The sequence below is a fragment of the Leptonychotes weddellii genome, chromosome 6, assembly GCF_054177405.1.
Source record: "Leptonychotes weddellii isolate Sample4059 chromosome 6, ASM5417740v2, whole genome shotgun sequence".
NCBI classification, from domain to species: domain Eukaryota; kingdom Metazoa; phylum Chordata; class Mammalia; order Carnivora; family Phocidae; genus Leptonychotes; species Leptonychotes weddellii.
The window spans coordinates 10292292-10314179 of NC_138374.1; the positions used below are offsets into that span (position 1 = coordinate 10292292).

General features: G+C 40.6%; 2 protein-coding genes across 7 annotated transcripts in view; one reads left to right on the plus strand and one right to left on the minus strand.

Annotated features, from left to right (window-relative positions):
- The window catches only part of MCMBP (minichromosome maintenance complex binding protein), a 42265-nt gene extending 29881 nt beyond the window's left edge, over positions 1-12384 (plus strand). Inside the window, exons 9-16 of one of the 2 annotated variants that reach the window (XM_081823406.1) lie at positions 716-894; positions 1272-1395; positions 2480-2597; positions 5554-5719; positions 6620-6753; positions 7664-7828; positions 10839-10927; positions 11294-12384. In XM_081823406.1, coding sequence (XP_081679532.1) covers positions 716-894; positions 1272-1395; positions 2480-2597; positions 5554-5719; positions 6620-6753; positions 7664-7828; positions 10839-10927; positions 11294-11420 — 1102 coding nt within the window. In that variant the 3' untranslated portion in view covers positions 11421-12384. The remainder of the gene's footprint in view (positions 1-715; positions 895-1271; positions 1396-2479; positions 2598-5553; positions 5720-6619; positions 6754-7663; positions 7829-10838; positions 10928-11293) is intronic. The other variant, XM_081823407.1, reaches the window with a different exon arrangement.
- Positions 12385-13948: 1564 nt separating this feature from the next.
- The window catches only part of INPP5F (inositol polyphosphate-5-phosphatase F), an 86339-nt gene continuing 78399 nt past the window's right edge, over positions 13949-21888 (minus strand). For 3 of the 5 annotated variants that reach the window (XM_081823398.1, XM_081823397.1, XM_081823401.1), the window contains 5 exons: positions 20367-20438; positions 19288-19361; positions 18744-18872; positions 18107-18194; positions 13949-16231 (listed from right to left, as the gene is read on the minus strand). In XM_081823398.1, coding sequence (XP_081679524.1) covers positions 15079-16231; positions 18107-18194; positions 18744-18872; positions 19288-19361; positions 20367-20438 — 1516 coding nt within the window. In that variant the 3' untranslated portion in view covers positions 13949-15078. The remainder of the gene's footprint in view (positions 16232-18106; positions 18195-18743; positions 18873-19287; positions 19362-20366; positions 20439-21888) is intronic. The other 2 variants (XM_081823399.1, XM_081823405.1) reach the window with 2 other exon arrangements.

The window sequence follows — 21888 nt, forward strand, 5'->3', positions numbered from 1 at the left end:
ACGATAAATCCATTGTCTGCTAATTTATTTAGCAAATCTGAAAAACTCACACTTTTTCACTGCTTGACTACTCACTATCCGAGGGAGGTGTCGTGGAGGAATAAAATTTAGGAAAAACAATTAGCAAGATAAGAGATGAATGGATCCCCACACTGAATAATAGATACCTAATGGCTTTTCAGAAAAAGACCCCGGTTTTTGAGGCATGCTATGAAGTATTTCATGTTTTAGCTGATAAGGTGATTTCAAAACACAGATATTCTTTATCAGTGATGTGTTCTATCCCATTAATTGCAGTTACAGCATACTCAGTAGAAGTGTTCTTTTTCTTGAAAAACACATACATGTCCTTGTATGACGTAACTTGCCTGAGATCTGTGTGACCTGACAATTGAGAAAGGAGCTATTTTCCGGTCTTTTTTTTTTTTTTTTAAGATTTTATTTATTTGACAGAGACACAGCGAGAGAGGGAACACAGCAGGGGGATGGGAGAGGGAGAAGCAGGCTTCCCGCCGAGCAGGGAGCCCAATGCGGGGCTCGATCCCAGGACCCTGAGATCATGACCTGAGCCGAAGGCAGACACTTAACCATCTGAGCCAGCCAGGCATCTCCCATTTTCCATTCTTTAAGGAGTTGTACGGTGGAACCATTCTTGGCTTGAATTCTCATTCTCAGAGACGTGTCTGGGAATTGAAGTTCCCTCCTGTCTCCGTAGGGACGCCTCTTCACTGCTGGATCCGATGGAATGCGCAGACACAGCCGAGGAGCAGAGAGTGCACAGCCCTCCTGCGTCATTAGTGCCAAGAATTCATGTGGTGTTAGCCCAGAAGTTGCAGCACATCAATCCTTTACTGCCTGCTTGCCTTAACAAGGAGGAGAGCAAAACCTGTAAGTGTAAGTGCTAACGCCTTGGGAGCCAGAGACCGTGAGCCCCTGCGCGTGCGGGAGCTGTCTGCACCGTGTGCTCGCGGTGGGGCTGAGCCGGCCAGATCCTCGAGCCGCAGGTTAAGTTTCTCTAGTAGTTGCTGTGACTCTGGCCCATTTTCCTTTATGTTAATTCTCTTTATTAAAATGAGGCCAAAAAAAGTTTACAAGCTGTCTTATTTTGAAGATTGGCATCACTTAATGACCAGTATTTACGTCTACACTTGTTGTCTACTGACTTCAGTGCTAGGTTCCACTTGGGTTTTTTTGGGTTTTTTTTCCTTCTGAGCCTGAGACACTCGGGACGAGCTGGTATGTGTGTTCTGAATGTGGTCTCCCTTCTCCAGTCGTTTCAGGTTTCATGTCTGAATTGTCTCCTGTCCGAGCAGAGCTGCTTGGGTTCCTCACACATGCCCTTCTGGGAGACAGCTTGGCCGCTGAGTACCTGATACTGCATCTCATCTCTACAGTGTAAGTGCCGTGTTCCCGGTGGCAGGCAGGGCAGGTGGGGGTGCTGTTGAAAGTGGAAAAGAGCAGGAAGGTTGCTCAGGTAACTCTGTGTTAGAGTTTATTAGCTTCATCATCAGATGGTTTTTATTTGTTCAGTGTGACAAGTGTTACACGAAATCACAGATTCCTTTGTCCACCTTTTTTGTTTCACATTTAACCTTTTGTTTATGTCTCCCTTAAATAGAAGAGCCACAGTCAAAGAACCTGGCTGATGAGTAAAATGAGCTATTTCATTATTTTTGCATTCTGAAATCTCTTTATACATCCCAAGGCTCTGCAAGACCCGACGTGCACACATCTAACTTGTATGCAGAGTTGCTCACCTCCTTTCCACCCCACTGCAGGTCTCCGCTTCCTGATTTCAGAAGTAACGCGTGTTTTCAATGAGTTCCAGGAGCATAAAGAAACTGGAAATCGTCTGTGATCTCACCCACTTAGAGATGATCTCCATTAGCACATTTGGCTCATGTTCATTTCGTCTTTTTTTGTTTACATATATGAACATCCCTGCACAAATCTCCATTGTACTCTATAAACACCGATCTTGTTTTTATCATTTCATATATCTTAAATATTCTTCCTTTGTAATTCTTCATGAACTTTTTAATGGCTGCATGGCATTTCATCGTAGACTGTTGTCCTAGTTCTTTAAATGCTAGGTTTCCTAGTTTTCCTCTATTACATACGACACTGCAGTCAGCGTCTTTGTACTCCACATCTTTCCTTGGCTAGGACTTCAGACCGCAGTACATAATGGTTGAGTGCACAGACTTTCGAGGCAAACCCTGTACGTTCGAATCCAGCTTTCCTACGTCCTGCTGACCTGCCTCAGAGAGTCTGGAAATCAAATGAGACATTAAGCACTCTGAACAGTCCCAACAGCACCACGAACAGTACTCATGTATGAGTACTGGCTGTTATTGCTGTTATTTCAGAGTAATTTGCTTTATTTTTAATGACAATATTGTGCTAATCTTTGGTTGCTTTTCGTTGGAAATGAGGAAATAACCTGAATATCTTACTGGTTGGTATCTTTTTATTCTAGGTATACAAGAAGAGATGTTCTTCCACTGGGAAAATTCACAGTTAACTTGAGTGGTTGCCCACGGAATAGTACCTTCACAGAACACTTATACCGGATTATTCAACATCTTGTTCCAGCAGTAAGATCCATATAAATATTTATTAGAGATCTGAACACAGTAGGGCACCTGGGTGGTTCAGTGTCTGCCTTCGGCTCAGGTCATGATCCCAGGGTCCTGAGATCGAGCCCCACGTTCGACTCCCTGCTCAGGAGCCTGCCTCTGCCTCTCCCTCTGCCACTGCCCGCTCCACTTGTGTTCTCTCTTACTCACTCTGCTCTCTCAAATAAATCTAAAAAAAAAAAAGAAAGAAAGAAACCTGAGCACACTTTAAAAATCCATCTAATTGTCTTTTGTTCAACCCAAGTATTTAGATTTGAGATTTTAATAGATCTTATTAAGGGGAAACAAAGCCTGCTAGGTTCCATAATTTACATACTCACCCCTAAACATTTCACTTTTACTGCCTTAGCACGGATTTCTGTGAGTCTAATGACACGATTGCAAGTAAATCCCTTAAAATCATGCTCTCTCTCAATGCCAATTTGTACAACTTGGTATCTATCCTTTGTGTGCATTAAAGTCTTAAATCTTTAAGTAAGCCTTAATTACAGGAGGATAATTCATTTAGCTGAGGTAATAAAGATCTTTATCTCCATTGCCCCAGTTTTAATTCCTGTTTGGAAAGTTGAGCTGCCTTGTTTGCCAGGGCGTGTGGAATGCAGGGTTTGTGTGGCGGTGAGACATTGGGAATGAGCATGTGACTGGCAATGCTGATCACTTCTTATTTTGGAGATTTAAGAGGTTAAAATAGATCATTCATGTGACCATGTCATTGGAGGGTAAATGCTAGCGCTCTTCCAGGTCCTTCAACAGCAGTGGACCAAACAGACCAGCATTTCTCACTCCTTGACTCACTTGACACTCTGAAAAAATTATCGAACACTTGAAGAGGTGTAGTTTATCTGGGTTGTTGTTATTACCAGTGTACCATAGTAGAAATTAAAACTAAAAATATACTAAAATATTCATGAAAATCAATTACATATGAACATAAAATATTTTTGTAACAATAGCTATTTTCCCAGTTCAAAAAACTTTATTAGTGATAAAAGTGACATGGTTTTAAATTTTTCCCACTCTCTTTAATATCTGGATTAATAGAAAAGACCACTGGATTGTCAAATCTGTTTCTGCATTCAGTCTCTTGTAATAGGATGTTTTGAATGAAGTATATGAAGGAAAGCTGGCCTTTTTTGGATAACTGGGTATTTGATACTAGACTACTAAACTGCCCATCTGACATTTTCTTGAAGGGTAGTTGCAAGTGTGAAACCTGTAATCTCCTCAGTGAACTTTTTATACTCTGCTGTAGTAAATTCTTTGGTCTGTCTTGTATATCAAATGGGTCTTTTATCCATGCATGATTTTGACCGCGTGGACTCCATAAAAGTGAATCAGCAACTCCTTGGGAGTTCCCTGGACCACATTTTGGGAGTTACTGAAATAGTCAGATTTTAGATGATTGTGGTAGACAAATACAGACTATGTCGTTGAAGTGCCATGGGGGAAGAGTTAAGGCCCAGGAGAAGGGGACTAGGGGGCGCTGGACTAGGTTGGGAGTTGCTCATGTATACAGTGTGGTCAGGGAAGGTCTCCCCTTCCGGGAATTTGGGGAGAGATTTGACACAGGTGGGAGCAAGCCACATGGCTCTGTTGGGGGGAATGTCCATCCTGTGAGAGATGGGAGAACAGGCATGGGGGCTCTGAGACAGCAGTGTGCTCGGCAGGTTGGAGGCACGCCGGACAGGGGCCGGTGTGGCTGGTGTGGGATGATTGTGGGGAGAAGGGGGTGAAGTCCAAGCAGCTGCCTAGCGCACTTAATTAGGACATGAGTTACGTTTTAAATGTGAAAGTTATCTGTGGGAGGTATTTCCTTTTTGATCTTTTCATTTTGCTTCGCTTCGTAGTGGGTTTGTGTTACTCTTTCATTGTTACCATATCCCACTCCCTACCATTCCTCTTGTGTGTTTGTCTAGCACCAAACTCTTTCTGAACATTTGGCTCGTTCATATCTTGTTTAGTTTTCACAGTGGGTTCAGTATGAGCGACCTGCTTCTGCTTTCGTGGAGCTAGACCCTGCCGTAGGCTCCCTTGTGTTCTGACGACTGTGCTTCTGTAGGGCTGGTTTGCTTCTGTCTATAATGTGGTCCCAGCCCTCTGCCCATTTTCTTTGAATCACTGAGCCACAGTACAGTAATCCTGTAAATTCTGAAAGTTTCTCTCTTCCTCAGCACCCTTCTCCCCAACGCTGGTCTCCAACCTTACCACATATACTTCTTTTTAGGCTGGAGTGATAGGAAGGGAGAGTGGAGTGTGAAGCAGGGTGCGGAGGGCCTTGAGTGGTGGGCGCGGGGAGGCAGAGTGGGTGCAGAGGGGTCTAACAGATCCCGTGCTAAGATCGGACTAGGAGGCAGCCTGCAGCACGTTCTAGGACCCGCCGTGCCTGGGCCCGGCTCAGTGTGCTCTCTTCCTCGGCGCTCCTCGGGACAGTGTGTTCCCTGGTCTGCGGGTGTCTGAGGAATGAATGTGATTTTAATTCGAGGAGCACTGAAGAAAATTAAGCTTTTCTTTCCCCATCTTCAATAAGTAAATATTTTCTGTTTTGCTAGCCTGCGGTCGCCCGTGGTAGGTAAAAGAAGTTAAGCTTTTTGAACACTTGGTAAATGTATCTGAAGTATCTATCATTCGTTTCTGGTTCGCTGGTAAAATAGAAATTATTTAAGAATACTGAACGAAACAGTTGAGAATAAAACAGCTCATAGAATTAGTGCAATTCTTATTTAAGATGTAGGTTTATTATTTAAGGTGTATATGTAAAATTTTTGCTTTAAGAGCTCAAGAAGCCAGGAAACTACATCCTTAGAAATTGATAAGACCTTTCCTTATACACATATGGAAAGTATTTAACCTGATATGTATTTTCTTAAAACAGGGAACCTTTGTTCCTTGCTCATTAAAAAATTTCTCTTTGCAGTCTTTTCGTCTGCAGATGACTATAGAGAACATGAATCATTTGAAATTCATCCCCCACAAAGACTATACAGCCAATCGCCTGGTCAGCGGGCTCCTCCAGCTCCCGAGCAACACTTCCCTTGTGATTGATGAAACTCTCCTAGAGCAAGGGCAGCTAGACACACCAGGTATGGACAGGGGGCGTCTCCCTTCATGTCTAACATGCCGTGAAAGCCAGATCTGGTAATGACTTAAAAGAATCACCGATCCAAGGTACATTCACATTTCACAAGTATTTAAGATCAAGGCTTGCCGTATGAATTTGTATAATGTGGGGATTAGAAACTTACAGACTGTGTACATCAGCTGTGTTTTGTCATAGTAAGAAGATAGTACAAGGACGTCACAAGGAGCTCTTGAGAGGCTGAGGAGGGAGGAGATTTTGCCTTCAGTCCTCTGTTAGCTAAAAAGAAAAGTGTAGAGAAGATCTAATAAAACATTTTTTACTGGCCATTGTGAAGTTTAAAATTTGTTTTTCGAAGAATCTCTGAAAAAAAAAAATAGGTTGGAAGGTTTGAAGTAACCTCAGTTATGGGAACTTGTTATAAAATGGCAAGGAAGCAGATTGCTTTATTTGTGCTCAAATGAGGATTGAGAAGACACTTTGCTGGCGGTAAGTTCAAGAGATAAAGGTAGAAGAAAAAATAGTGTGGACGGGCTATCCTTAAGGCACAGCTGAGTATAAAAATCATCATCAATTCTACCATATTGTTGCAGACCTGTGAACATACCACATAGAAAGTGATTGTGCTTACTGGGAACCTGTCTTGTGCCCAGTTGCATACCAGATGCTAGATTAGATTTGGGGGGGTCTTGGCCCCAAAATACATTTGTTTGGCTTGACCAGTATTGTCTGTGAAGCCTATTACTTAGTGAACATTTAGCTTATGAAGTTGAACAGTGCCTGAGATACTTTTTTTTTTTTTTAAAGCAGTAGAAACCTCATGTCTTATATAGTCAGTGTCAGTAAAACCAATTTGTTTAAGTGATTAAAATCAACCAAAAAATTATTTTTTTTTATTTTCTAGGTGTTCATAATGTGACTGCCCTGAGCAACCTAATAACTTGGCAGAAGGTGGATTATGACTTCAGTTATCACCAGATGGAATTCCCCTGCAATATTAATGTTTTTATTACTTCGGAGGGGAGATCACTCCTGCCGGTATGATGAGACATTTTAAGATGGAGGGAGGTTACATTAGAAAGATACCTAAATTTTTATTTTGTTTCTTGGTACGGTTTATTATTGAGAAGTTAAACTTGTTTCAAAACTGGGGCTGCTGATTATCAGTAGGAGAATGAATTATTTTGTTCCTGCCTTGAGGATGAAAAACTGTGAAGAAGCAGATACGGCAAATCACCAGACAAGCGAAGGAAAGGTGTTGGTGGCCCCAACTCCCACATCCAGGCATAGAAAGTGGAAGCTGTCTATAAATTGTCTGATTCACATCTAGACCTTTGTTCTTACTGCCTCGGTCCCATTGTTTTCCGTCAATCTTATGTGAGAAATATTTCAGAGTTCCTTTTAAAATGTTCCTGATGACATGGTAATTATTTTTATGCTTTATGGTGAAATGCTCTGGTAAATCATTAGAATGACTGATGAAGAGAGCTTTTAATTGAGTTTCTTCATGATGAGAAGTACGCCCAGTTGCTTAAAAGGTCTATAGTTCCTCTGTAAACTAGCGTTCACTAGTGTGGCCCATGTGTAAGTTTTCTGCAGGAAAGTGTGATTTGCTTTATGTGGTTTCTAGAAAGGCAGATCAGTAAGACATAGAGTACATATTCCAGGATTAAAGAAACCTTGCAAACATTTTAATTAGCTATTGTTTAGAGGTTGGCTACCTTTTTATGTGTTTACTCATCCTGTTGAGGATGTGTAAGTAACCAAAGAAAGGCTCGCTTTTGTAATTACCACTGAGGGAGTCACGGTGCTTATAATTAATGTTAAAAAGTGACCTCCCCCCAGTGACCTCCTGATTCCTTCACCCCTGATATGGACAAAGCCTCCTCCTGAAACTTCGGATTAATTTAGGAACTTGGAAAATACTGTGTCCTGGTTCTCTCTCCAGGCAGACTGCCAGATCCACTTACAGCCCCAGCTCACCCCCCCAAACATGGAGGAGTACATGGACAGCCTTCTGTCCGCCGTGCTGCCCTCCGTGCTGAACAAGTTCCGCATCTACCTGACCCTTCTGAGGTTCCTGGATTACAGCATCTCCGATGAGATAACCAAGGTGTGTTTGGGGTCAAAGAAACGATTTCCCTGTGTTGATTTAGACTGTTTAATCACTTTAGGTTTACTGTGACTACTGGTGAGGTAAGTTTGCTATTTGGTCTCTGTATGTCTTTTGTCTGTTGTGCACCATCAACGCATTTATAATTCTTGTTTTATGCTGTTGTCTTTTTTTTTATTTTTATTTTTTTTGACTTGGATCAAGTTCTTTATTACATGCAGAGAACCAACCTATAAAGTAGGAACATATAGAATGATGAAGTTTTGGGGGATGGAGGCAGGGGGAAGTAAATATGCTGTTGTCTTTAAATCAGAGGGAAAAAGTTACAAGGAAAAAGACCTTTACACTGCTTTTTATATTTACCCATGTCATTCCCTTTACGGGTCATCTTTGTGTGGATTCAGGTCACTGCGTGGTGTCCTTCCATTTCAGCCTGAAGAACCCTCCGTGGTCCTTGTAGGGCAGATCTGCTGTGACAAGTCCTGTTAAGTTGTTGCTTATCTGGGAATGTCTTAATTTCTCCATTTTTGAAGACTAGTTTTACTGGATGTAGAGGTCTTGGTTTGTAGACTTGCTCTTTCAGCACTTTTTACGTAGGTCCTCCAGTTGCCTTCCGGCCCCTGTGGTCTCTGAGAAGTCCGCTAGTTTCTGAGGAGAGGCTTCTTTGGGCTCAGGGTCATTTGCTCTTGTGCTTTCAACTTTCCTTGGCTTTGGACGGTTCAGCTGTCATGTGTCTGTGGGTGTGGAGTGCTTTGAGTTTGTCCTACTGGAGTTTATTGAGCTGCTTGGGTGTGCAGACTAATGCACGTCTTGGGGAAGTTTTCAAGAAATTTGGTGAAGTTTTGACCATTATTTCTTTAAATTTCTTTCTGCCCCTTCCTCCCTCCTCTCCTTCCAGCACTCTGTATATGAGTGTTGGTGCACGTGTTGGTGTCTCACAAGTCGCTGAGGCTCTGCTCTGTTCATTTTTCCTCCTCCCTTGACTTTCTCCTACATACACTGGACATTTGCAGTTGACCTTTCTGCACGTTTGCTGGACCTTCTTCTGCCTGCTGCACAACGCTGAGCCTTGTTTCTAGTGAATTTTAAGTCTCAGTTATATTGTTCACCTTCAGAATTTCTATTTGCTTTTTATTTTTTTTTTTTTTAAGACTTTATTCAGAGAGAGTGAATGAGCGAGCGGGGGAAGAGGGGCAGGGGGGGGCGAGAGAGAGAATCCCAAGCAGACTGCGCTGAGCATGGAGCCTGATGCTGTGCCCCTTCCCACAACCCGAAGGTCATGACTTCAGCCGAAGCCAAGAGTTAGACGCTTAGCCGACAGAGCGACCCAGGCGCCCCCTACTTGATTTTTAAATAATTTCTATCTATCTCGATATTTTTTATTTAGTGTGACATCATTCTCCTACTTTGTTTTAGCTCTTAATATGTGGTTTCCTTTAGTTCTTTGTATTTAAAGAGCTGATTTAAAGTCTTTGTCTAGGGATGCCTGGGTGGCTCAGTCGGTTAAGCATCTGCCTTCAGCTCAGGACATGATCTGCGGGTCCTGGGATCGAGCCCCACGTCAGGCTCCCTATTCGACATGCAGCCTGCTTCTCCCTCTCCACCGCTGGTGCTCTCTCGTGCACGCCTCTCTCACCGTTTCTCTCTCTCTCTCAAATAAATCTTAAAAAAAAAAAAGTCTTTGTCTGGCAAGTCCAATATTTGGGTTTCCTCAAGGACTGTTTCTGCTGACTTCTTTGTTTCCAGTGAAGGGGTGCAGACGTTCTTGTTTCTTTCTATGTCTCCTCATTTTTGTTTTGAAAACCAGATATTTAAGTGATAGGATAGCTCTGCTCTGGTGGATCCTCCCTCTCCCTAGGGTTTGTTGTTGTTGCTTATTGCTTAGTGGCTTTTCTGAATGAACTCTATGAAATGTATTCTTTGTATGCGGTTCCTGGAGTCTCTGCTCTGTTAGCTCAGTCAGTGATCAGATAGAAATTTAATTTCCTTAGATGCCTGGAAACAGGTCTCCCAGTCAAAGCCAAGGGCTCTGTGTCTCCATGGGGGCAGGCCTTCAACACTCTGGCAACTGTTTATAGCTGTGACCCACCCTTCTCTTACTGCTTGCACAGAGAAGGTCACTCATGATGGCTTAGGGCCTGCTCCGATCTTCTGAGGGTGTGCACGCCCCTTTGCACGCACGTGGCCTTCTGCGTTCCTGGGGAGATAGAGATAGATCGTCCTTTGGGGGCTTTTGGGAGGAGAAAAGTTCTCATTCCCTAGTTTTTTCTTTTAAGGGTTTTGGTTAGCTGTCTATTTGCCCCAACGACTATCCAGTGCGTGAAGCAGCCAGGATGATCAGTAATTGCTTCTGATTGTTTTTGCTAAGTTCCCTGGGAGAAGAGGCTGTTCACACTGGGTAAGCAGAGTCAGGCCGAATAAACACAGCCTTGCACGTGGCTTCTCGCAGGGAACCACCAGTCATGAGAATGACAGATCTCAGGAATGGTGCTTTGAAAGAACCCTCTCTTGTGATGGCCAGGCTGTCCCTTTTCAGGGCTGCAGGGGTGGGGTGGGGGTGGATAGGGAAACTAAAATGCCTCAAAGCCCAGTGTTCTTTCTTGAACAAACACTCCCTGTATTCTGGTTAATTTTCAGACTTTTGAAGAAGCAGATTCTGATAGTTTTTGCTAGTGTTCTTGTACCCTTCAATGGATAAAAAGTCACTGGAATTTTCTGTGGCCCTCCCTCACTCTGCCACTTTTGCTGACATTATTACCCTGCCCTGCTGGCCGTGCACATTGCTGGACCTAGATATTTGGCCGCACCCCCAGGTCTGTCAGCAGCATTATCCCTGCGGGTGAGGCGTGGCTCTGGTACCCTCCTCGTCTCCTAAGAAGCCTGAGCAGCAGGGCTGACTTCCTCATTTTCGCATCAGCCGATGGACCATGTTACTTTGCTTCTCCCTACATAATGCATAGCGTTTCTTCATAAGCGGTAGTGTTGCAGTCCACTTACTCTCTTGATACAGGCAGTTGAGGAGGACTTCGTGGAAATGCGCAAGAACGACCCTCAGAGCATCACTGCTGACGATCTCCACCAGTTGCTCATTGTTGCTCGGTGAGTAGTACGTGTCCGTAATTGCTGTTTTAGTAAGCTCTGTATGAACCTCCCAATTTTTAGAGGAGTAACTGAGGCAGATTTCTACCAGTGGAAATGTTTTTCCTTTAAAATACCTTTTGAAAGGGCTTAGTGAAGGGAGATTGTGTTTGGCCCGTGACCAGTGGAACAGGCTTGCTTTTTGTCTCTAAACTTCAAAGATCCCTTTGTGGAAGTCTAACTTGGCTCTTGACTTGTATGTAGCTACCAGATGGTCTTGACCCCTAACCCAGTATTCCTAGGTTCTTTAAAAAGGAAGAAAGAAAGAAAAAGAACGAGATCCTGTCCTAGGTCTAGACTTAAATCCGTTTCTGTGTTTCACGCCAGGTTCCTGTCTCTCAGTGCTGGCCAGACAACGCTGTCAAGAGAGCGGTGGCTCAGAGCAAAGCAGCTGGAGTCTTTAAGAAGAACCAGGCTTCAACAGCAGAAATGTGTGAATGGAAATGAACTTTAAAGATCTGACACCTAGGAGAGTAGTGGGCAGATTGTAGCCACATTATTGTAAAATTCAAATACCATTTATACCACATTGTTTTGTAGATAATTTGTATCAAAAACCAATGACTTTTCCTGAAGTCAAGCCTGGTAACAAACATCTGAAGTTTATATAATATTCAGTAAGGGCTTTTACCTTATTGATTTTATGGAGCTTTTGATTGTTTTATAATTATATAAATTAGTAACATGTACAAAAATGTATTTGATATTAAAAGTTTAATATTGATAATGTTGCTGATACCATTTCCTTAGTTTCAGCCAAGTCATAGGTCACAGACTCTGTTGAAATGCTAATGTCAACTTCATTTGAAGAAATTTGTTGGAATTCCAAAGTCAGAGGAGTTGTTCAGATTTTTACAATGTCTTTCCAATTAATGGTGGGTCTGAATGTGTTTAGTGGTCCAAGTTTGGGGAATGGGGTGTAGCTGCCATTAATTCACATGACTGTGTGAAATACTGTAGTATCATTTCCCAGACATTTGACCACAGAAGTTTTTTTCCACTTAACAGTTGTTAATAACCTGCAAAATTAGTCTTTACATGGCAGTGGTTCCCAGACTTTTGGATTTCATGGACCAGTAACATTTCCAAAAATTTGGGGGACAGGGTTGCCAATGTATTTTGCCAAGTAATCTGAAAGAAACCACTGTATTATCAGCATTTTTTTTTCCCCATAAAAGGACACTCTCCAAATAAGAGAGTCCTTTAAATGGAATAAATACAGCTTTTTTGGAAAAAACACTACATTGTTCTTTTTTTCTCATTTCACCCCTGTGCATTTGGGAACCACTGTTTTATGGGACTTAAGGGAATGCTGTCCTAGGATAGGTTGTTTTGCCCAAATAGGAAGAAAGCAAACAGTTAACTTTTTAAAATATGCCTTCTGTAGAAAATAAAGTTTTAAATTGTTTTCCTAATAATTGTCATTTAGTTGCTTTGATGATTGTATTGGATTTTAAACTTTTGTGTAAGTTTTTCCATTAGTTCCAGATGTGTTAGTCAACGAACATACCTACTAATCCAGGAATACCCAATAAAGCTTTAGGTAAGTTTTTCCCAGACCAATTACAGATTTAATATAAAAGTTTTTAGTTTTTTTTTTTTAAAGATTTTATTTATTTGACAGAAACGGAGAGGGAGAAGCAGGTTCCCCGCTGAACAGAGAGCCTGATGTGGGAGCTCCATCCTAGGACCCCAGGATCATGACCTGAGCCAAAGGCAGATGCTTAACCGACTGAGCCACCCAGGTGCCCCTAACAATAGTTTTTAAAATAACAAAAATATCATTACCGATACCTAGAAAGCAGTTAATACAGTATAGTGTAATTGTGGCATCAAGAATGTTTGAAAAGTTTAGACCATTACTTTTTTTAAGCTGTCAGTGGTTATGTATGAAGATTAATGTGTTTTTTTAGCCAGTAACTTATCTAGTGGGAAACAGGAGATCAGTTAAATGATTCTGTTAAGTGCTCTTTTGAAAAGCACCCCCCCCCCCACTGACATTGCTAAACAAGGAAACAGGGTTAGCCTTAAAAACCAAGAAATTCATTATGCCTAATGAACTGAAGTGAAAATTACTAGTTAACTTTTCCTAACCTCAAATCTATTTTTATAAACTAATATAAGTAATCTGTTTATATTTAGAATTCTAACTGGTTTTCGTTTTTATAACTGGTAGACTAGACTTCCTTAACCTTTTAGAAATAAAATCAAGACTCAACTGGATTTGTGAGAATAAAATTCAAGCAGATTAGTTATCATGTGCTTATTGTGCCAATGTGAATTGTAATTTACCAAAGAGAAGTACGTAATTTGCTTGATCTTGCAGAAAAGTTCCCTTGAAAGGAAGACCCTCTTTGAAATAAACAAAACTTCCCAAATTATTAGTACTTTGGGTTGTTTTTCATGATTGTAAGACTTATCCCATGATGTGTGGGAAGAGATCCCATTACCTCCTGCTGGGAAATCTTCACTGAAAGCAGACTGTGGGAGGTGGTACAGCCTGATGTCGTCCTAGTGGCATCCCACTTGGGTAGGAGACTGGAACCGTGGGCTTCAGAACCCCCTTTCTTTTCTCCTTCGCCCACACACTGGACAGTGAAGTTTGAACACAGTACCCTGACTGGAATTAAATGTTGCCTTCTTTTTAGTTTTTAAAAATCTCTTTGGAACAAATTTCGTGGAGCTTAAAAATACATGTATCACCTGAACTTTGCTTATATTTTCTCTCCCATTGTGCAACACTTTAATACTTTGAAGACCCAGAAAAAAAGAACAGAATAAAGCATTCAGTTTCAGTGTTTGGGTGTTTAAAATTTGATGGTTTGTGATGCACTTCATTTGTAAAGTCATATAATCACTTAAAAGAGGAAAATACTGGAAAGGCTGAGACCCAAGTGATCAGTTACAGTTTACCTTACGAATTTTTTAATCTGATTTAGAAATCAACATTATCTTTAAAATATTAAGGAATTCTCACACACATTTGTCACTTTAAATTACAATGGTATTTTATTTTAAATAGTCACAAGATTTGACACTTCAAAAAAAAGATACCACTAATAAATAACAAATGTGGAAATACTTATCAAAGTTACAACAGACATAATGTTGAACTGAGAATCACTTCAACAGAGTAAGGCTCTAAAGAGACCGGACAAACCAATACTTGTTTGGAATAAGGTGTGCAACGTTCTTGTATGGGCTTTTCTGAGGCCATGGTTCCATGGGTTCAGGATTATAGTCATGTCAGTTTTAGTACAACTGTGCTTCAGACTAAATTTTCAACAATTCAGTTACAGTCTGTACAAGATGTTAAGGAATGTTCCCCCGTAAAAAAATTACAACTTGAACACTCATTTCAAGAATTACCAGTACCCAGTAAATGTAGTCTTCCATTCCTGGAAACAGCAAAATAATTTAACAGGTGCTGGTATGCACATCCGGTGTCTCAGGTTTTATGAGTGACCAGTCTTAATTCTAGACTTTGGGGTGTACAAGGGGCAGAGTATTTTAAGCAGACTCTGGGGAAAATTAGGATCAAATGGGCATACCTTTCTTGACTGTAATGCCAGTAACCCTCAATTAACTCTTAATAGGGAATGGTTAAGCCATCAAAGCTAAACTAGAATTTTTTAATATTCAAATGCTTCTTCGTACTAGTAACACTCTAAAGTCACTAAAAACTAAATGTATTTACACAGAAATGAATGGACAAACAAGACAAATTATGAAAAATGCTATTCTCCTACATGTGTGTCCATGTTCATCCTTTATGTGTTTCCTTCCTACACTTCACTTATCCACCCCACTCCACAAAAGGTTCAGGTTATTACTGTCTCAAAGTAATTATCCCCAAATTACTTTCAGAGACCAACTGCTCTGTAGTGTATAAGCTACTCACGTTTACACCTTCTAGGGTGATGTACTCCTGTCGTCCTGGCTCTCAAATCTGGAAATCTGCTCAGCTTCAGACTCCTTTAAAAACCTTTCCCGATAAACATAATTAGAATTTGTGATCCCTAGCTTCAAAGACAATACAGGTTAAAATAGCCTAATATGTGAAACCTACTTTTGGATTAAATAAAAGCCACAGGATTCTTTGTGGCTAAAAACTAAATCTGAATTATTCGTGTCTGGCATTGTGTAAACATACTTTTAAGTTCATTTTGCTGGACTTCATTAACCCCTTCAGGTTCTGCAGGGCTCTTCTGAACCTTTGCCACTGCGAAATGGATCCCTTGGGTGAAGCCAGCTTGAGTGATACTAGCAACTTGGACCATGGAACTTCGAATCTTTGCAAAGGGAGAGACTGCTCTGCTGCTACCGCCCTCTGAAGGAGAAGGAGTTCCATGAAGCCCTGTCTCAAATTCAAGCGTGCTGGGTCCAGAGCCAGGGGTCTTTTGAGATACAACTGGGTGCACTGGTTCAACTGACAAATACCGGGGACCTGTTGCAGAAAAAGACACATCTAATTGAGACGGCCGTGAAGGTATCCGTTCTGTTGATTCCGATTGTGTTTCTTCACTAGAAGCTTGATTGGCCATTTGATTTCCCTCCTCACTAGCCTGTTGACAAACAGACCCTGTTTCTGACAGCTGGGTCATTTTGTTTTGTGCATCTTGTACAAATCTGTGGCAGTAAATATCCACAGGCTTGGCAAAGCCAGTCAATATGTGTATGTTGTCAGCAGAAGGACTTTTCTTCAAAGGAGACTCATGGCCTTTTCCAGACCCACTTCCATGAGCAGCAATCTCTGAAGGAGCATGAATGCTAATATCAGTGCTGCTAATGGACTGGGACCGACTGCCTAACCGAGGTGCTGAAGCAATAATACCACAACTAGGAAGAACATAGTCTCTTGGCCCTACGTTCTCTAAAGAATTAGCTAGCTGTTTGTCTTCATCAGACTTGGAATTTGTAAGGAATTCATCAGAGTGGTAGGAGTCATTCTCTGACGACATTTCCCCATCTGACTCTGCCTGGACTTTGTTATCCATCACACCTGTGGTTTCCATAGTTTCAAGACTACTATCTGACTTCCAAAGATTCACTTTTAAGTTTGGTTTTAGAAAGTTAACTTTCATTTCAGGTTTGGCAAAGTTTCCTAGCTTTCGGAGATTGCCAATATTTACATTAGATTTGGTCTGTTTCACTTTTTGATTTAGAGATGAAAATTTGCTCATTAAAAAATTCTTTCCCTGTGCCAAAGAGCCTTGGTTTTGAGATCTGATGCCAAGGATGTCTTCATGAGGTTTACTGCTCTTCCTACAAATTAGAAGAGAAAACAGTTAACTCCCTCTGAAATCCAATATACCAGTTCCAGTTACTGTAAGTGAAAGCTGTTACTTAAATTGGGCCCAGTTTCTGAAACCGTGCACTAATTGGTAAAATCAGATAATCCCTTGGAGTTGATGCTAGAACAGTACTGTAAAATAGAAATGTAAGCTAGATGTAGTTTTAAATTTTTCTAGCCATATTAATAGAAATTTTGATTTTATTTAATCCAGTATATACAAAAATAGCTCAACATATAATCACTAGTAAAAGATGATTAATGAGGTATCTTATTCTTTTTGTTACTAAGTCTTTGAAGCAATCAGTGAGTAGTAGTTTACAATCGGGCAGCAGAAGCCTTTTAAAACATTGACAAGCTGTCCCGGGGCACTGAGTGGGAAGGGTGCCCTGGCTGTGTGACTTTAACCCCCAGTCCGGTAAGCAGTTTCCTGCGTCCTGTCCTCAAGCAGCCCGTGCACTGAAGAGCCAGCCTGTGGAAATGCTACATGTGTAAATCGTAATCCTGCTCTGTCAAGATTCTCACAGTAGTTGGATTAATCATGTTGAGTTCTTCTGGATCAAAACTGTGTCTTTAGATTTGATCATTATTATTGCATGTTTCCTTCAACTGGATTCTCTTTGGCATTCAGAGGAGGAGGAAGCAGCAGAGGAAGGGAGGTAATCCTCCCAATGGTTGCCTCAACCTGCATTTTTGTGTATTCTAAGAATTAAAAACAAAAACACCACACCCAAAATTCAGACAACAGTAGTTTCCCCCCTTACCTGTGGGGGATATATTCCAAAACCCCCAATGGATAGCTGAAGCCACGGATAGGATCAAACCCTGTATGTACTATGTTTTTCCCTATACATATATAATCTGTGACAAAGTTTAATTTATAACTAGGCAGAGTGTAAGAGATTAATAATTTATAATACCGTAAATAAAATTTATATGAACGTCCTCTCTCTAAATATCTTATTGTACTGTACTCACCCTTCTGGTGAGGATGTGAGATGATAAAATGCCTGCACAGTGAGATGAAGTGACTGAGCGTCAAGAGGAGGATCATCTGCTCCCAGACCAGGGCTGACCACAGCTAACTGAAACGTGGATGGGGGAGGAGGAGACTACTACAGTCACTTTCAGAGCAAGTGGCTACCATTTAGGGCAGATCTACTACATGGACAACCTAAACACCAGCCAAGCCAACACAGACTATAGATGGGAATCTACAGCATCTTAACTAAAGCTGTCTGCACCCATTCCAACTTGGCTGAATTCAGGTGGGAGGGGGGCAGAATGTTTGTTTCCTGTGGATTACCTACAATTATTTTAAAAGATATGGGATATGTAATAAAGGGTTTTCTCATTTGGCATTCCCTCATGACAGCTGTAAGTATAAGAAAAAGTGACTGCTATTTGCCACATGTTTCAGTACGGATATTTGACTTTCTGGTCATGAGCATATTTCGTAAAAATTAGGAATGTTAAAGAGCTACTGAAACAATTCTCTCTACTAACACAAGACTGAACAGTTTTTCTCTAGATGACCAAATGGCTCTTCTCCACTCGAATGTGGGCCATGAAACAATCAGATGGGAAATCCAAATTTTAATGTGAAATAATCTCTTTATAGGCATTCCTTTCCCAAATTCAAAACCCACTGGCATTTATAGAGAAAATGACAGCCAGTATGTTTTAAAGTTGTTTAAATTATGGCCACAGAAATTTGACATTTCCCAGTCTAAATACCAATATATTACCATAATTTGATTTCTCCCCATCTTGCAAATACTTTTAAAGAAATAAGACTTTGGATAATAATGTCTTTATTCTTGAGAAAATCAAAGTAGTATACTTACCTCTCAAGTTTTTTCTCAAGTATAGGTACATCTAATCCCATGGCTTGCTTGGTTATCTGCAGCATCTCTGCAATGCACTGAAGGGTATCTGAAACCCAAAAACAACTGCTTGCCAGTTTCTCCAAAAACATACTAAAATAGCACTTGTAATTCAGAACCCTAAATGAAATTTGTGATCTTAAATTTAAATACAAGTTTATTTGCTACAATTTACAGAAAACTGCTTATTGTTATTACTCTCCCCACTAATTCAAAATGTTCTAAAACAAATTTTAACAGAAGAGTTAATAAAGGGCAAATGAGCCAAATCAATTGGAATTAAAAGTTTATTCTCATTTGTCCTGTGTTAGTCCTGTGTTAGATGCCAAGGCAACAGCTGTGAACAAGACAGCAATGTTCCCTGACTACTGTCCATGAGAAGCATATGTGGTGGGAAAAAGCCCTAGTACCCCTATGACCAAACACACTGAGATTTCCCATTACAGACACCCTTGCCCCAAGCTAGATCAGTTCAAATAAGTTCCCTGCTTTCTGAAGACAGAGTAGCTATTTTAAGATTACAAAGCTATCTTCCATTTGTAATGGTATGTACTGTCCCCACAAAAGTTACCACTGAATACTGTCCTCTCTTCGTTACCTTTCCCATCCTCTTCTGGATTGCGCATTACAGCTCTCAGTGTGTGGAAATAGCCACTTGCTTCTTTATATCTGTAGTGCAATCGCATGCAGGAGAACTTCGGCTTACCAAAGAGAGTGGGTTCAGGACCTAAAACCCAAATGAGTATGGTTAAATCTTTCACATAAAATTTACTTTTTTCTGTAGCTTCATTGGTTAGGTACTTAGCACATTTTTCTTATTCTAAATGAGAGTACACAAAATACAATCATCACAGTAAGATGATTTGGTTTGATGAGACTAAAAAACTTTTCTTTAGTCTCAAATATTTAAACTTTCTTGATCCTTGGTTAATCTTCACAAGGTTTAAGTAATAAAAGAAATAGTTATTAGACTATCATCCACCACTAATCTCTAAAGAATAGAGTCCTAAGAAATAGACTACTTGCAATATCAGTATCCTTTTCTGGTTCTATTAAGTTGTAATGCTTGCTCAAACAATGTGGCCCACTCTTGGGAGAACAATATTTGCTTTCTAGGACTTGGTTAGCATGTTAAAATTTACCTATTTCTATTTTTTCCAGGTCTTCTAGACTTAGTCGTTGATACTGGTTTACTTTATCAACTTCATCATCATAACTGGATAAAGGGAAAGGAAGTAAAAAAATAGGATTAAAATCAAAAGCGTATCTGGCTTGTCAGCTGAGATATAATAGTAGCAACTTCTATGCAGTTAAAATCTTCCAGGGCTCAATACACTCTAAGATAGAGTTAAACATTTTAAAAACTAGATGAAATGAGATTAACATATATGTAGTTCAGTAGCTAAAGGAGAATCAGCTTATAGATCTTACACTAAAATCAATTACAAAATATAATTTGTTTTATAAAAACTTTTACAAAACAAAACCAACATACCTAAAACTTAACCTAAAAGGAAGGCAAACACACATATACTGAAGGTATGTGTTTGTGAATAACACAGCAGATAAACCTGCTGTCCAAAATCAAGAATAAAAAATCCATATGATCAATGCCAATGGGCACCTGGGCCAATGACTTAAAAAAAATGACTGTTCATACAAGGCCAAAAAGAAAGTATTTACTTAGAGAAAAAAATTGATTTTGGTAAGGCAAATGAGAAAGTACTTGTATTTGTGCTAGTGGCACTGTTAATAGTCTTTCTGGAGATTTGGCAATAAATCACACAATTATTAGAATTCATCATACTCTTGTAACCAAAGAGAAGCATGTGTGTGCATGCATGTGCACAAAATTATCTGCACAAAGACAACTGTATCATTGCTAATAGAAATAAAATGGAAGTATCAGTGCTAAACAATGGGGAAACGTGTACTGGATAGTAATAAAAAATGTATACTCATTAAAGGATATGGAGTACATCAAAACATGGAAAATATATAGGAAATAAACTAAATGCTAAAAGAATATTATATAAACACTGATTACAACTCTAAAATCACATTTTCAAACTGATAAGAGGAACAGTGATGTAACAGTATGTAAAGTTCAGTGAAGTTCCATATAGCAAAACCAGATTCTTAATGTTGTCATGAACTCTAATAGGAAATGTATACTCATATTAAAGGACAATTAAAAGCTTTAAATCAATAAGCAACTTACTAGGCCACGTAGTAGGCAGAGTTAGAAAGCAGTAACAGCACATCCACATCTCTGTGAGTAGCATCAATGAGGCTAAACAGACATGACACAGGGAATAAAATATTTTCATTTTCATCTGCATTCTCACCAAAATTCTATAGCAGAACCACTGAAGATAAAAGATTGGTTGGGGTGGGAATCAATCAGTGAGTCCTACTTTTAAAGTCAGATGTATACAATCTATCCATTTGGAGGGGGAAAAAAGGAACCCAGTTTGAGGAGGGGGGTAGGTGTCAGGAAAGGACGGTAGCTGAGGAGAGGTCCCTTCTCAGAGTGGTGGTCAAGGAGGTGGGAGGACTCAGGACAACAAGATAATTTGCAGGGGGAGGGGACTGGGAAGAAAGGAACACCCTCAGGCTCAGAAGGGAGAAAATGTCTAGATTATCTCACAAGACCTAACTTCACATTAAGTGTATTTTTACACACGTGTAGAATGCATCTTTTGGAGGAAAAAAATTACATAGAGCATTTAGGTGCAAAAATGGGACCAAGCCCAAACCACTTCGTGTGTTTCTTCCTCCAGATTTATTTGGCTTTTAAAGAACGAGTAAACATTTCCTTAGTCTAAGTCCGTTTTGCTGTATTTTCCCTCCACTCACAAATCAAATATCAAACTAAGGGTCAGAAACTAGGTGAGTGTTGATGAATCCATTAAACCTACAGCAAAATACACATTTTTCTAAGATTACTAATAAAAAAATGGCCCACGTATAAAATCTACAAATAACCAACAGATAAAGCAGGCAAAATGTGAACTTGAAGCTTCTAATATTCATCTAACACCAACAATATGAATTTCCAATCAAAAGGTGGAAATTAATCTAATATTGGTCTCAAAATTCCACTGTACGAGTGGGTATTGCTCCCTTAGAATTTCGTACCTATTTGCCAAGATTTACCAAATGCTACTGAAAAACAAATGGAAAACAGGAGGGAAGAAAATCATTTGTCGATGGAAGTCACGTCCTTCAACTGCGTCAGAATGAGGTCATTGTTTAATGCGTACTGCGGAGAAAAACGCACCAAAATCTGAACCCGCAGTAATTTACATCCACAGCACCTTGTCGCAGCGTACGTACCTCGGACGGTCTTAATCTAACAAATACGCCTCGATTTTCACCTAAAATAATACCGAAAAATACGGCGATTGAGATGCCAGGACCCACTAGCCCACAGCCGGACCCCAAATGTGCGCCCTAGCTAACCTGTCCGCGGAACCCCCACCGCGCAGCCCCCTGCCGCCGCCCCGCCCGCCGCGGTACTTACTCGCGCGCTGGCCGCGGGCGCTCCCGCCGAGCCACCGCAGTTACGTCACCACACAAACTGCACAGGCGAGAAAGTCTACTTGTACGAGTCGGCGCGGCCTCGGACCAGCTTCCGATTTGGGCACTACTATTTACATCAGTCCGACAGGATCCTCAGTCACAAACATTATGTCTTTAACAGAAAGCACTGGGCACGTAACAGGCGGTCAGGAAAAAGG